The sequence below is a fragment of the Bos taurus genome, chromosome 8, assembly GCF_002263795.3.
Source record: "Bos taurus isolate L1 Dominette 01449 registration number 42190680 breed Hereford chromosome 8, ARS-UCD2.0, whole genome shotgun sequence".
NCBI classification, from domain to species: Eukaryota; Metazoa; Chordata; class Mammalia; order Artiodactyla; family Bovidae; genus Bos; species Bos taurus.
The window spans coordinates 29,287,543-29,303,913 of record NC_037335.1 but is presented as its reverse complement, the minus strand read 5'-3'; the positions used below and the strand labels follow the sequence as shown (position 1 = coordinate 29,303,913).

The 16,371-nt window shown below is 41.4% G+C and overlaps 1 protein-coding gene across 4 annotated transcripts in view; it reads right to left on the bottom strand.

Moving 5' to 3' along the window:
- Nucleotides 1-16,371, bottom strand: part of FREM1 (FRAS1 related extracellular matrix 1) — a 180,655-nt gene that overhangs the window by 151,686 nt on the left and 12,598 nt on the right. For 3 of the 4 annotated variants that reach the window (XM_059888997.1, XM_059888996.1, XM_005209921.5), the window contains exon 2: nucleotides 339-844. In XM_059888997.1, the coding sequence (XP_059744980.1) occupies nucleotides 339-575 (237 nt within the window). In that variant the 5' untranslated portion in view covers nucleotides 576-844. Of the gene's footprint in view, nucleotides 1-338; nucleotides 845-16,371 lie in introns of those variants that run through there. The other variant, NM_001192995.2, reaches the window with a different exon arrangement.

Genomic DNA, 16,371 nt, shown 5'->3' with positions numbered 1-16,371 from the left:
TGGTTTTGTAATTCACAGTCAGCCAAGAACATTCAAAAATAGTTTTGACCAATATCAAACCATTACCTGGTACACCTGAAACTAATGTTGAATGTCAGTTATACCTCAAAAAAATTTTAACAGGTTTCACCTTGCATAGAAAAAACAATGCAGTATTATGCCCACCAGTTGCAACTCCACCATTTCAAATCTGAACTTCTTAACAGCATTCACCTCTGGTAGCTTGAAGGAAGACCTTTTATTTTTCTCTCTCTCTCCTCTCCGCCCTCCCTCCCTAACATTCTCACACACTCAGATTCATACACACTGCTAGATAGCAAATCTCAGATATGACCTACCTGTGGAGTGAGTTTCCCAACCCTCTGGGTTATTGGCTCATTCATCACGACTTCCACTTTGCAGGCATCTTTCTCTTTGGGGATGGTGAACTTCAGGTCATCTTGAGACAGGAAGGCGGAACTGCCCTTCATCACCCTGACCCCTTGGTTAACACGGACAAAGGTGGGGCTGGCCCAGCCTGGGAGCAGCAGCAGCAGGAGCAGGGCACCAAGCCCACCCCAGCTTGGAGAGCTCATGCCAACAGGGGCCAAGTCGTTTCCGTTCACCAGGGAAATCCCTTCAACAAAGGAGGGCTTCTCAGCTTCCTCCAGGGGTGTCAGCTCATAGTCCAAGGGGCAGGGAGAAGGGTCCTGACAACGTGCCCCAAGATCTTAACATGTCCCTTTCATTTCAAACTCAGACAAGGAGGTCTTTCAGGCAGTCCCAGAGCTTTTAATAAAACTCGCTGATCACTTCTGACAACGCCAGCAAGATTAATGTATACCTCCCAAGTGCTTTTTTAATCCTGCAAAGGGGACAAGGGGTTGGAGGAAAGTGAGAAAGAAACCAAAAGTTTATGTGACTCGTTCAAAAGACCCCCACCATCAAAGGAATCTTTCAACCAGCCTATAATTTCAGCTAAATTAAAAACAAATAAACTAAGTTGACCTCCAGGCCCATGTAAAAAGCAATGCAGCCATTTCATTCCCCAGCGGTAACTCCTGCTTCCGGACTCCGCGGGTCCCCACCAGGATGTCAGCTGTGTGGTCTTACAGGAGGCAGCCTGCCTCACTGCCAAGGGCAGCGTTTGCTCCCCCTGCTTTCAGAGAAAGCTGTCAAACTCTGCTTCTGTTTCCTCACTTGATAGATGAGGACTGTAACCAAATTTGTGCAAGAGAGCTGATAGAATTATTTGCCCACTGTTTGAAAAGATGATTATTTCTGAATCAGTGCTACCCACTGTTTTTAAAAAGGCTTAATAACTTGTCACCTGTGCACACTTTGCCAGGCAATGAAGACACCTAAGAAATGCTTGAGTGGAAATTGGTGAAAAGATATATTTTTCTAAGTGAACATTTAGGGTTTTGTTCTAGGTGTAACAAGCACTAGGAATTGAGTAACGTAGCTTCAACAAACACAGCTAATGACACGGCAGATGTACATGCATTTATACATCATCTACAATGCTAATTACAAAGAAAGTCCTGAATTTGCACAAGTGGAATCCTCTTTTCTATTTTAACCACTTAGAATTTCATGATTTTTTTTCTCTGTGTCCTGTAAGAACAGAAATGATTTTAACCCAAAGTAAATGGTATTGAAACGTATCTTTAACTCCAATATATGATTAGGTGAACAAAGGGTAGTTCATTATGCCCATAGAAAGGTCTTATGCTTTAATACTTCTAATGATTTCTGTACACGGAAATAAATGTCGGAAGGTATAGACAGAAAGGCCTGTCCTGTCCACTGCTAGGACATTAATGGAAGGCTCATTCTCTTGTCATTGTTTTAAGCCTTTGCTTTTGAGGTAGAGCCTGATCTGTGTCACCTGACACCAGGGGTTACATGCTTCCCAGAGCAGCCTGCTTTCTATTTGGTTGGTCCCAAAATAAAATAGTACCACCCTCCCACTGACCATCTTGTACACTCTCAGGCGGAATTAGGTTGGCTTGTTTGGCAAGAATGCAAACTGTTTGTTGAACTTTCACAACTTGTTTCCATTAACCTCTGACATCTAAGGGCATTCAAAAAAGCAGTGCATTCAGAGAGAAAGAGCTAGTGGGGTGGGTAGGTGTCTCCCCAGACTGAGAGACAAAAGAAAAAAAACTTGGCTTTCTGAGATTGAAATGAATCAAATTAACCTATAAAGATACTACAAGGACTCTATACTCTCAGACACTCTTCTCCCTTCTCATCTCCCTTCCTTCCTGCTTCTCTGCTCTTCTCCCTTCTCATCTCCCTTCCTTCCTGCTTCTCCGTAGACTCTCTGGCTTTTTCATGTTGGGGACCTTCAGGTCTAGTCCTGTTTTCTGTCTATTCTCAATTCCCTAGCAACCTCATTCCTTGGCTTTAAATACCACTTATTTTAAATGTGGCTAATGAGTCCTATATTTATATCTCTCACCTTTTCTCTTAATTCTATATCATACATGCAACTATTTGATATCTCCCTGTGGGTGAATGTGAACACACCCCAAGGGGTGCTAATGGTAAAGAACCTGCCTGCCAATGCAGGAGACCTAAGAGACACAGGTTTGATCTCTGGGTCATGAAGATCCCCTGGAGAAGGACACAGCAACCTGTGGATGTGTAACAGGCAGCTCAGTATTTTGTTTTTGTTGCTGTAGCCAAAATTGAGCTCTTGATCTCCCCTCCCTGGGTCTTCTTTATCTCAGTAAATGCAACTTCAGGTTTTCATTTGTTCTCTTCTTTGCCTCACACATCTAAGTAAACAAACAAAACTGTTTGTTCATTGTGGTGGACAGACCTTAGGGTGACCTCCAATAATTCCAGCCTCCTAGTACACAGAAGTTCCCTCCCTCCCCAGAACTAATGATATGTCCAATCAACCGAATAAAACAAAGGTGATGGGATGTCATTCTCATGACTAAGACTCTCTTAGCCAGTGGGCTAGAGACTGAACTTAAAGAAGCATGCCCCTAGGAGTTCTGCTGTCACAAAGCAATGAACTCTGCCAACAACCTAAATGAGCTTGGGAGAAGGTTCTTCCTGACTCAAGCCTCCGAATAAGAAGGGACCCCCGTGGACACCTTGATTTCAGTGTGATGACAACCTGAAGCAGAGAACCAGGATTTATGCCTGGACTCTGACCAGTGAAAACTGTGAGATAATCAATTGTGTTGTTTTCAACCACTGTTTGTAGTAATGCGTTAGTACAGCATTATAAATTTAATGTTCACTTTTTTCCAAAACATATCAAGAATCCAAATACTTCTCACTGTTTCCATTGCTACCACACTGGTCCAAGCCACCACCAATTCCGCTGGACTGCAGGAGCATCCTACTGGACCTCCCTGCTTCTCCTCTTGCCTCCCCTTTAGGCATGTCTCAGCATGGAGCCAAGGTTCCTATTAGGTGTTACTTATATCACATCCCCTCTCTGCCCTAGGCCTCCAACGTCTTCTCATCTTAGTGTGAACGCTGAAGGCCTTGTGATGGCCAGTAAGGTATTTTACCACGTAATCTGTTTTCCCCCTTACCTCTCTCATCTCCTGTTTGTCTTCCCTTTGCTCACCCTTCTCCAGCCACACTAGCATCTTTTCTTTTTTTTTCAAACAAACCAAAATCAACCTTGCCATTTGCAGTTCCCTCTGGCACAAACATTCTTCCCCTAGACATCCCTCTTTCTACCTCACCCCTTTCAAATTTTCCATCAAATGTGACCTTGACACTGTGGCCACACCTATCTCATTAAAATTATGATGCTTCCATCCCCAGATCCTTTCCCTGAGCAGTGATAACCAACTAACATAATACATTTGCTTATTTACATTGTTCATTTCTACTTCCCTCATGAAGGTAAAAGCTTCCTTTTTATTCATGGGTTTATCTTTATGCTTCTCTCCCTTTTGTTGCCCAGATTGAGAAGGCTGCCTTGCACATAAGAAACAGAACCACACCTCAGGCTACCAGAGCAGAGAGCCAGAAGGAGTGTGGGTGTTCGGGGTATTTGCAAGGCAAAGTCTCCATACCAGCCTATTCTTCCAGAATTTTACTTGACAGGGAATGTGAACTGCTTTCCGGTTTAAGCCACTGTTGGGTGAGTGAGTGAGTGAAAGTTGCTCAGTCATGTCCAACTCTCTGCGAACCCATGAATAGTCCATGGACTTCTCCAGGCCAGAGTATTGGAGTGGGAAGCCGTTCCCTTCTCGGGGGATCTTCCCAATCCAGGGATCGAAGCCAGGTCTCCTGCACTGCACGCAGATTTTCTACCAGCTAAGCCACCAGGGAAGCCCAGCTCAGCTGGTAAAGAATCCACATGCAATCCAGGAGACCCTGGTTCAATTCCTGGGTCTGGAAGATCCGTTAGAGTGGGTAACATATCCCTTCTCTAATGGATCTTCCAGACCCAGGAATTGAACCAGGGTCTCCTGGATTGCATGTGGATTCTTTACCAGCTGAGCAACCCACTTTTATTTGGGGTTTATTTCATTATTTGTGACTGAACTTTTACAGTTAATAACCACCTTATTCTTCAAGTTTTTCTATTATAATAATTTCATTTAGTCACTAATCAGCTAAGTATTATAACTTCTTAGCTAACAGCATATGGGGCAATAACTCATTCTCTAACTATATCATCAGTTCAGTTCAGTTCAGTTGCTCAGTCGTGTCCGACTCTTTGCGACCCCATGAATCACAGCACACTAGGTCTCCCTGTCCATCACCAACTCCCAGACTTCACTCAGACTCACATCCATGGAGTCAGTGATGCCATCCAGCCATCTCATCCTCTGTCATCCCCTTCTCCTCCTGCCCCCAATCCCTCCCAGCATCAGAGTCTTTTCCAATGAGTCAACTCTTCGCATGAGGTGGCCAAAGTACTGGACTTTCAGCTTTAGCATCATTCCTTCCAAAGAAATCCCAGGGCTGATCTCCTTCAGAATGGCCTGGTTGGATCTCCTTGCAGTCCAAGGGACTCTCAAGAGTCTTCTCCAACACCACAGTTCAAAAGCATCAATTCTTCGGTGCTCAGCTTTCTTCACAGTCCAACTCTCACATCCATACATGACCACTGGAAAAACCATAGCCTTGACTAGACGGACCTTTGTTGGCAAAGTAATGTCTCTGCTTTTCAATATGCTATCTGCTGCTACTGCTGCTGCTAAGTTGCTTCAGTCATGTCCAATTCTGTGCGACCCCATAGACGGCAGCCCACCAGGCTCCCCCATCCCTGGGATTCTCCAGGCAAGAACACTGGAGTGGGTTGCCATTTCCTTCTCCAATGCATGAAAGTGAAGTTGTTCAGTTGTGTCTGACTCTTAGCGATCCCATGGACTGCAGCCTACCAGGCTCCTCCATCTGTGGGATTTTCCAGGCAAGAGTACTGGAGTGGGGTGCCATTGCCTTCTCCAAATATGCTATCTAGTAAGTCCTTAATCAGAAAATAATGTCAAAAACCAAGATTCTAATGTTCATCTACCAGGAAGAGAAAAGGGAGAAAGAAAAGTAAATCTATTTCTGTGGCTCCTTGTGCCACAGTGATGTAGGAAGGGTAGACATGAATCCGAAGATCTGGATTCTAACCTTGGTTTTTATGAACATGTGTTTCCTCTTTCAAAAATGGGGCCATCCATCTTGCCTCTTCCAGTGTCCCAGAAAAGGCCAAATGAAATAGTCCATTTAGAAATGTTAGGTAGGTAGAATAGGGAAAAGGAGTCCAAAATGGCTGTGGCTAAAAGACAAGGAAGGTCCAAGGAAGGTCCGAGGACCAGAGTGAAGACTTCAGGCAGAACAAACAGCACTCCTGGCTAAGCCCAATTTGCATAGGGCAGGCCCAGGGGGAGGAAAAAACATGTAAAAGGAGGAGCCAAAGCACTTTCTGACGGACTCTCTCTCTCCCGCGTATGTGTGCGCTCTCTCTCTCTCACTCTCTCTCCCTCCCCGTGCACTCCTCCACTCTCTTCTCTTCGAGTCTTTGGGTTGGCATGCCCTCACACTCTGAGGATGGATTCTCCTGCTATCTTCTAAATAAAACAGAGCTGTAACACTGATTTGCCTAAGAACTATAACACGGTTTGTCCAAGACCCAAGAGCTGTGACGCGTCGAGGGCTTTAATGTCCGTCACTCCAATTTTTGTTGTGACGAGACAAAGAACCGAGGAACTACACTCATGTGACAGAAATATTTTCTTAATTACAAAGCCCCATGTAAATGTAACACTATTATTATAAAATATGTCAAAGGAATAAGAGAGCAAATCTTATCTCAAGAAAAACAGAATGGCAGAACTTGGTCCTGGATGAAGGCAACAGAATAAAGTTCAGTATATGTCAAATAAAATATATTCTATTTACATTCAGATTTTCTCTTTTTCTTCCTCAGAATTCTAAGACAGAGATAGTCGTAAAACACTGAATCCTAATATTTCAGAAACAACCCGAAGTAACACCATTAGGGGATAACAAAGAGTGCAAGAGTAATAATTTTCAAGTTCAAAAATCAAACAAAATGCATCCTTCAGTCAACTGGACTACCAAATTAGGTGCAATACAGATCAGAAAGAGTATGCTATATTTGTATATTATTCATATTCCAATTCTGCTCTTATATTTTTCTCTTGGTGTTGACAAAACCACGTATGTAGGTATTACATGGAAAATATTGCTCTGATTTTTTACTTGAAGAATGTGGCAGGGGAGGGGAAAGAAAGAAAGATTTGGATGAACAGAGAAGAAAAGGGCCAAAAAAAAAAAGTAAATAACAACAACAAAAAAACCCCCATAGAACAATAGTAAAGGGAATTAGGATTCTGAATCAAGCAAGATTTCAGAGATGATAATTTGTTTTATCTCCACCAAATAAAATGATAGTATTGTTTTATCTCTGGTACAAAACTGCAATGTCCAGAGGCAGCCAAGATTTACAGGACAACACCCCAGTAGGAAACCTAACGGCACATCTTGAGAACTCCATTTCTTGACCCCCAATATAGGGCCAAGTCAGAGCCTCAGAATCCATCTGTCCCCAGCTTGCTCTGATCACTGATGTGGGCAACCTCAGGGTCAGCAGAATGACTGGGAGCATTTTTGTAAGAGGAAGCAGAAAGGTGGCCAGATTCCATAAGGACTCTTATAAACTAACTGGCTTTTCGCCAGAGGGACTTAATTTGATGCTGCAATAGAAACAAATTCTGTTTGCTTGCCTGTACAGTTCAGCTGCTTCTCAGTATTTCACAACCCTATGTTACCCTGTAAATCAATGATGCTCCTACAAGCCGTTTCCCACTCTTGCCTTTTTTCATTCATGTGGAAATCATGTGTTCTAAAGATACCTATACAAGCCAACAAAAATGTGCAAAGATGTTTGCAAAGTGGAAAAACCACCCTGCTCTGAGTTCTTCCTTATAAAAATTCAGAAAGGTTTCTTTACCCAAACTTTCTTAGTAAATTTCCTGAACTGAAGAAAATGATTTAGTAACACTTAATTTTGTAGAGAGAAATTGGAAAGACTGATGCTGGGAAATATTGCAGGCAAAATGAGAAAGGGGCATAGAGGATGAGCTGGTTAGATAGTGTCACCAACTCAATGGATGTGAATTTGAACAAACTCTGAGAGATAGTGGAGGACAGAGGAGCCTATCATGCTATAGTCCATGGGGTCACAAAGAATCAGACACAATTTACCAACTGAACAACAACAGTTTATTTCATAATTACACATTCAGTTTAATCAGAGGAGAATGTATGCTCCATGTTGACATAAATATGCTGATATCATATGTTGGCATCATATGTATATGAGATATCATCATATGTATCTGAGATAATCTGTGCATAGCAAGGAAAAAACCTGGATCCCAGCTATCCTTTCAGGCTCTCTCTGGAATGGAAATTCTTGATGGGCAATGTTAATGATGTGCCTTGAAGAGATTCATATTTACTATTGCTCTTCTGAATAATTTTACGACGATACCTACACAATACAAGCGCCTTCCTATATCTGCCCAACACAGAAACATCATCAATAATCTATCATAGCTTTTGCTGGCTTGCTGTGCTATTTGCAGAGCTCCTACAAGCCTGATATCCTTCTCAGCACTCTGGATAGTTATTACCAACCAACTAAAGATGCTATAAACAACCGAACCTTTTATCTTCCCTGTACTTGAAGTTATTACCTTATGACTCACAGCTTCAGATCCTGCAAGTACCCTAAAGTGTTTAAGAAAGAAAATAAACTAATTTTCTAATAGAGAAGAAGCATTTTGAGTAAAACATGGCCAACTCATGATCAATCCATTCCCACTCACTAAAACATAGAGAGATTTTGAGATCTTTGACTAGAATGCTAAGAAAACCAATGAAGATTTTCTGACTTGTACTTTACATTAAAATCTGTAAGACGTCAGTGAGAAGGAACATAGAAGCCATCATGGAATCACTTACAAAGAATTTTTGAAACCATGATTTTACTCATATTAATTTTCAAAGTAATTTATATGAATCAAGGATAAAAGTTTAAAACACAAACTCATAGCTGAATATAATTATCCATAGAACAATTGAAATGATTCCAAATCATATGTGACAAAAATTGATTCACCCAGGAACAATGAACTAGAAATCAGGAGAACTGCCTCCAGGGAAAAACAACTGTCTAACCTCAGAGAAAGTGGTTCTCTTCTTTTGCATTATAGTTGAGAAAATTAAGAATTAGACAAACTTTACCAAGGACTTCTGATCCACCACCTGCTTTGACCTTCCTTCCCTGAGAGAGATAAAGAAGTCTAATTGCTCCTTGTTACAAGCAACTAGGAGTCAATCTAAAGCTGGCCTGAGGTCACAGCCAGAGACAGCAGAGCCTGGGAGAATCAGGGCTCCTGCAACCTGGGAAAGTGCTCCGTACTCTATCCTCACGATCTTGTTCCACTTCCTCCATCAGAGAGCTGCTTTTGAGCCACTACAAAATCAGCCCTGTGCTCAGTGGTGTCCAGCTGTTTTCGACCCCCTGGACAGTAGCCCACCAGGCTCTTCTGCCCATGGAGTTTTCCAGGAAAGAATACTGGAGTGGGGTGCCATTTCCTCTTCCAGGGGATCTTCCCGACCCCAGGGATCAGACCTGAGTCCCTGTGTCTCCTGCATTGGCAGGTGGGTTCTTTACCAAAAGCACAACCTGGGAAGCCCAAAAAAACAGTCCTGAGAATACACAAAACCAAAGCTGGTTTCTTCTCTTTCAAGAAGCTCGTCACCTCTGATGGAGTTTTAATTGTTCAGTGATCCCACAAGGATCCTTAGCAGATCTTACCTCTTACAAGAGGATCCTTAGCGATCTTACCCTTCATGGATTTTCCAGAGAGAATTCTCTCAGAAAGGGAGAATAGAATACTGGAGAAGAAAGAAATAGATTGCGACTTCTAACATTTTTTCTCAACAATTTTTAGTACAGTTGTCCCTCTGTGTCCATGGAGATTGGTTCCAGGTCCCACCCCAACTCCCCCAGACACCAAACTTCAGGATGATGATCAAGTCCTGTGTGATACTGTTGTATTGAAAAGGAAAAAAGAGGAACAAGTTTTTCTTTCTTTTCTCTCCTGAGAACAAAGAAGATAAAGAGAATGGTGAGCAGGACTGATCACTCTTTTTACTTTAAGTGTTCCTAATCTGTAGTCTACAACAAAGTTTGCTTTTCTCAAAACTAAGCTGACCCTGAAGCTGAAGCTCCAATACTTTGGCCACCTGATGCGAAGAGCTGACTCACTGGAAAAGACCTTGAGGCTGGAGACTGAAGACAGCAGGAGAAGGGGATGACAGAGGATGAGATGGTTGGACGGCATGGCTGACTCAATGGACATAAGTTTGAATAAACTCTGGGAGATAACAAAGGACAAGGAAACCTGGCCTGCTGCAGTCCATGGGGTCTCAAATAGTCAAACATAACTGAACAACTGAACAACAAATCTGACCCCATGTAAACTACATCCTGCACCTATTGGCCCCCTCACTCCTCAGGAGCTACAATCTGCACCTATTAGTCTTTTATTCTATGCTAATTACATCCATCACCTGGTGCTTACCTACACCTCAGACCACCCCTTGTAGTTTTCTTTCTTTTTGCATTTCAGAAATAAGGCCACACCACAATAAACCAGAGACAAAGGGACCCAATCACCTGGCTACCTGCTGCCAGCTATGAAGGTTTTGAAACAAAGCAAGAAGAATAATGCAGGACTATCCCTGGGTTGGGAAGATCCCCTGGAGAAGGGAAAGGCTACCCACTCCAGAATTCTGGCCTGGAGAATTCCATGGACTGTATAGTCCATGGGGTCAAAAAGAGTTGGACAGGACTGAGCGACTTTCACTTTAATTTTATTAGTCTGAGTCTTATCATTTACCTTAAAACCAGGAGACCCAGGCTAAATGAAGTCTCTCAGTTCCCCATGGAAGAGAGGCACAGTCCTGAGGAACTAGCCTACTGTGTTCTCAGTTGGCAGAGGATTTATTCAGGTTCAGTGGGCAGAGAAAATCAATATTTTGGTAGTAAAAGCATAGCATTTGCATATAACCCATGCAACATCCTCCCATATATTTTAAATCATCTTTAGATTACTTATCATACCTTAATACAATGTAAATGCTGTATAAATAGTTGCTAATGCTGCTAAGTCGCTTCAGTCGTGTCCGACTCTGTGCGACCCCATAGACGGAAGCCCACTAGGCTCCCCTGTCTCTGGGATTCTCCAGGCAAGAACACTGCAGTGGGTTGCCATTTCCTTCTCCAATGCATGAAAGTGAAAAGTGAAAATGAAGTCGCTCAGTCCTGCCCGACTCTTAGTGACCCCATGGACTGCAGCCTACCAGGCTCCTCTGTCCATGGGATTTTCCAGGCAAGAGTACTGGAGTGGGTGCCATTGCCTTCTCCGGTAAATAGTTGCTGCTGCTGCTAAGTCGCTTCAGTCGTGTCCAACTCTGTGCGACCCCATAGACGCCAGCCCACCAGGCTCCCCTGTCCCTGGGATTCTCCAGGCAAGAACACTGGAGTGGGTTGCCATTTCCTTCTCCAATGCATGAAAGTGAAAAGTGAAAGTAAAGTCGCTCAGTTTGTCTGACTCTTAGCAACCCCATGGACTGCAGCCTACCAGGATCCTCCGTCCACGGGATTCTCCAGGCAAGAATACTGGAGTGGGTTGCTAGTGCACAGCAAATTCAAAGTTTGCTTTTTGGAAACTTCTGGAATTTTTTTTTTTTTAATTTTTCAGTCATTGGCTAAATTCATACATATGAAATGTACAGATATGGAAGGCTGAATGTCTTTTCTCATTTTTTAACAACTAGTACTTTTTGCTTACTGTGTGTGTGTGTGTGTGTATATATATATATATATATATATATAGCACTGAGACATATTCTTTATATGTTTATTTTCATTTATTTCTCACAACAAACCTACAAACAGTTACTATTATCATGCTGATTTTATAGATAAATAAACCATGAGTTAAGGACATGACTTCATAATCACATAAAAAAGCAATATTTACATTAAGTGCTTACTATGGATTAGGCATTGTTCAAAGGACTTTGTATACATTATCTTAACTCCGACAGTGGTTTTAGAAAGCAGTGATTTTACAGATTTGGAAAATGAAGTAAAAGAGGTTAAGTTACTCGCCCAAGGTCATGAGCTTGACTCAAGTCTGTGTCCTTACAATTATAACCCATATTTACTGACTCCAGGACCTGTGCACTTAACTGCTATATTATACCACTTTGCTTTACAACAAAAGTCTTAAACTCTGCTATTGCTTCACCATCCCTGGGGTCTTTTTCCTACAGTATGCAAACCCTAAACAATTTCCTTTATGGTCCCAGACAGCAACAGTTGGCTATTGCAGGAGTTAAAGTTTCACTGGAGGCAATGTTCTCTCAAGGAAGTAGCTGTTACTTTAAGAGCATTTAATTAACACAGATATCCTGCCTACCCACATCTGAGTGTTCCAACTCCTAACACTACAAGCACAGTTTAAAGGCTTCAAGGCAAGCAGGCCACTTCCAAATTCCACTCTATTAAATCAATAAAATATGTATTGATTTTGTTTATAACGTTTTGCTTCCTTCATTCTGCCAATTTTTTTCTAAAATGTAATCTAAATCACAGATGTGTGGTTTACAAGAACACTCAGAAATCAACCAGTTTATATCCTTCATTTTATTTATCAATTTAGCTTTTTCTGAAAATAACTTCCTTTTGTGTGTATAAAAGAAATGCACGCTCATTAACTAAAAGATAAAAATATAAAAACATAATGAAAAAGAAAAAATACACTTTCCCAACACCCAAAGAAAACGCCCTTAGGTTTTCTAAGTATGTATATGTACACAGTTTTTAAATTTAATTAGAACCACACTATAAAAAGAGCTGCATGTAATTCTTTTTCAGTAATATAACATTCCTTTCTAAGCATTTTCCATATTATTAAACATTCCTTGTGATCTTACTTTCCATGTGTGCACTGCATCCTCTACATGGACATCTATAGTCATTTCATTGTTACGTTGAGCTAGTTACTAGATTAATAGATTGTGTTGAAAAATTCCTAATTAAATTAGCTTGCTTTTCTAGGTCTTTCCTTTTGATGGTTCTTTGGAAGTGGGATTATAAGATCAAAGGATGTACAACTTATTTTGAGGTTCTTCAGTTCAGTCGCTCAGTTGTGTCCGACTCTTTGCAACCCCATGGACTGCAGCACGCCAGGTTCTTGATATGATGCTATATGGAAAGATGGCACTAATCTACCCCTTTACCAGCCTTGCTCCTGCTGATATTCAACATCATCCCCTTTAATTGTTCCTCACTTTCCAAGTGAAATGTTGAAGCCTGTCACTATTTTAACTTGCATTCCTTTATTTACCTGAGATTTGGCTTATTTTTTTTTATGTCCACGAACACTGGATTTTCTCATGTAGAAGCCCATTTATTTTACAGAAGAAAGGAAGCCCTATGGAAGTTAAGTGGCTTTACCCAATGTTGAAGTAACTGTTAAGGCCCAAGATGGAGCCACTCCCTCCCAGCATGCCACGTCGGCCAACCAAACCTTCATGTCCCTGTAAATGTTCCGCTTGACCAGTAACTCAGTGTATTTAGTCAGCCAATCCCTAAACACCAGTTCTGGGCCTTCTTACCCTAAAGAAGGTTGACTTTGTCAACCCAGTCCCAGATAATCAGATGTTTTCTATTTGTTTTTATTCATTATCTTATAAAAGCTTCTCACCCCATTTTGCAGTTCTCTGAAAGGAGACTATTCACTCCATGAAGTGTTAAGTTTGTGTGTATCACCTAAATTGTCATCTTTAATCACCTTTTAACACCAAGATTATCCATAATCTGGAAATGAGCCTGCATTGGAACCTAAGGTCTCCTGACATCCAGACCCATGCAATGTCTCCTAAGCCATGCAGCTCACTTAAATCACAGGTGCTTAGTCCAACAATATTCCTTTCAGTTAGAACTGGACATGAAACAACAGAATGATTCCAAATAGGGAAAGTACTACGTCAAGGCTGTATATTGTCACCCTGCTTATTTAACATATATGCAGAGCACATCATGAGAAATGCTGGGCTGGATGAAGCACAAGCTGGAATCAAGATTGCAGGGAGAAATACCAATAACCTCAGGTATGCAGATGATACCACCCTTATGGCAGAAAGTGAAGAAGAACTAAAAAGCCTCTTGATGAAAGTGAAAAAGGAGAATGAAAAAGTTGGCTTAAAGCTCAACATTCAGAAAACTTAGATCATGGCATCTGGTGCCATCACTTCATGGCAAATAGATGGGGAAACAGTGGAAACAGTAACATGCTTTATTTTAGGGGCTCCAAAATCACTGCAGATGGGGACTACAGCCATGAAATTAGAAGATACTTGCTCCTTGGAAGAAGAGCTATGACCAACCTAGACAGCATATTAAAATGCGGTGACATTACTTTGCCAACAAAGGTCTGTCTAGTCAGGCTATAGTTTTTCCAGTAGTCATGTATGGATGTGAGAATCGGACTATAAAGAAAGCTGAGCGACGGAGATTGATGCTTTTGAACTGTGGTGTTAGAGAATACTCTTGAGAGTCCCTTGGACTGAAAAGAGATCAAACCAGTCAATCCTAGGAGAAATCAATCCTGAATATTCATTGGAAGGACTGATGTTGAAGCTGAAACTCCAATACTTTGGTCACCTGATACGAAGAACTGACTCATTTCAAAAGACCCTGATGCTAGGAAAGATTGAAGGCAGGAGAAGAAGAGGATGAAAGAGGATGAGATGGTTGGATGGCATCACCGACTCAATGGACAAGAGTGTGAGTAAACTCCAGGAGTGGGTGATGGACAAGGAGGCCTGGCATGCCACAGTCCATGGGGTTGCAAAGAGTCGGACATGACTGAGCAACTGAACTGAACTGACTCCAGATCATGAAATTGAGCAGGACCTTGTGGGGCCACTGAACATAAAAATCTTTCTTTGTCCCCATTTCTTGATTACAGGAAATAGGCTTCATTCAGCCACCGTGACCTTCCCTGAGTTTCCACCGGCAGGTTCAAATAGTCGCTGATTAGGGAAGGGAGAGGATGCAGAGACAAGGGAAGAACAGTTAAGAAATAATAGTGCAGCTTTGGGGCAGGGTCCTGGTTCCCCTTCAAGGGACATTCATGACAATATCTTTGAGCTGTTTTGCAGATACTGAAACTCTTACCAGTGGGAGAAGTTAACCATAAACTGCCCACAGCACTTAGACCCAAGATCGGTTGGACCCAGAAGGTTGAGGATGCGGAGTCCCACTACCTCACCACTAACCAAGGAGAAGAATGCCCTGAGCTGTCACGCTGTCTTTGAATCATTACTATAAAACTCCTCACTGCCTATTCCAGGTTGGGACACTTAGTTTCGAGGGCATTAGTCCACTGTGGCCCCTTTGCCTGGGAAAGCATTAAGCTATTCTTTTCTACTTCACCCAAAAGTCTACCTCTGAGATTTAATTTGATGTCGGGGTACAGAGGCCAGATTCAGCCTCAGTCAAAGGAAGCACAGACTCAGAGAACTATGGAGAGAAAGACCCTTTGGGCTGTACCATCAAGCACAGGATTGCAAATATGGATCTTTGACTATCACACAAACTCATTAGATGGTTCCCTTTCTTAAATTTTTCAACACTTCAGTGTCCATCTCGCTGAAAAAGGCCATAGTTTGCAAGTTGTGTTTTTTTAAATGCACATGTTGGAGATGTTAAAAAGTTTTCCACAAAAGTCTTCAATATCCAAATATACATGAAGCACAGAATACCAAAAACTCCTTTTAGAGATTTACAGTATAATATGAGCTTATTAAAGGCTCTAAGAATTCCTGCAAAAAGAAATCATTAAGTCCAAAGTTTGCAAACTTATAGAAAACCATTTTTAATTAAAAATCCAGGTTATTTGAAAAATCATTCAAGAGACATTAGCCATAGAATTAAAATGATTGGAATATAGGATGGTTACATGGTATCTACAAAGTTTCTGGTCGCACTTGATAAATCCATACTTAATGAATCTACATCAGAAATCCGAATTCCAGGGCACTCTGGAAACCAGACATTCAACCTTTCTTTACAAAGACTTTCTACTAAAACTACCTTCAAAGGTAGAGAAAACTGATCACAGAGGGAAAAGACTTTGTGCCTCGATTTATAGTTTTGTTCTTAATGACTATTAAAGTTTCTTAAGTTATCAGAGGTATTTCCCTGAACATTAGGAAATGGCCATAATTTATTTTCATTTTGCTTTTAGTCAGAGGGTTGCATCATACAAATTTTCACAATAGCTTGTTTTAATTGAATAACTTAGAATGGAAAACACTCACATTCACTATACCTGACTATACCTATTTACAGAATTATAGAACTGGAAGGAGCTTCTCCTCCAAATTGTACATGTCATCATCTTCAGCAACAGCAGCATCATGTGTTATGTATTTACTTTGCCTCTGGTACTGTTTTAACTCATTAATCTTCACAACAAGTTATGGAATAGATCCTATTCCAAGGATTCTAAGAAAACATATTTTGTTCAAGGCAAATGCTAATAAACCATGGAGGTGGAATTCAACCCCAGCAGACAAGCTGGAGAGCCCAGATTCATGCTGTTCGCTCTAGCACCGAAGGTCAAAGTGAGCAAATAGGGGCCTAAGAGGCTGTGATTTGCCAAAGGTTGAAAAAAATTGCTTGGGCATGCTGCTTTATTCATTAACATAAGCAGAGTGTGGTAAGTAAACCACAGTATTATATACTGAGATTCAGAAAACTATTGTGATACTTAAACTTAACAGTTCACTTTATTT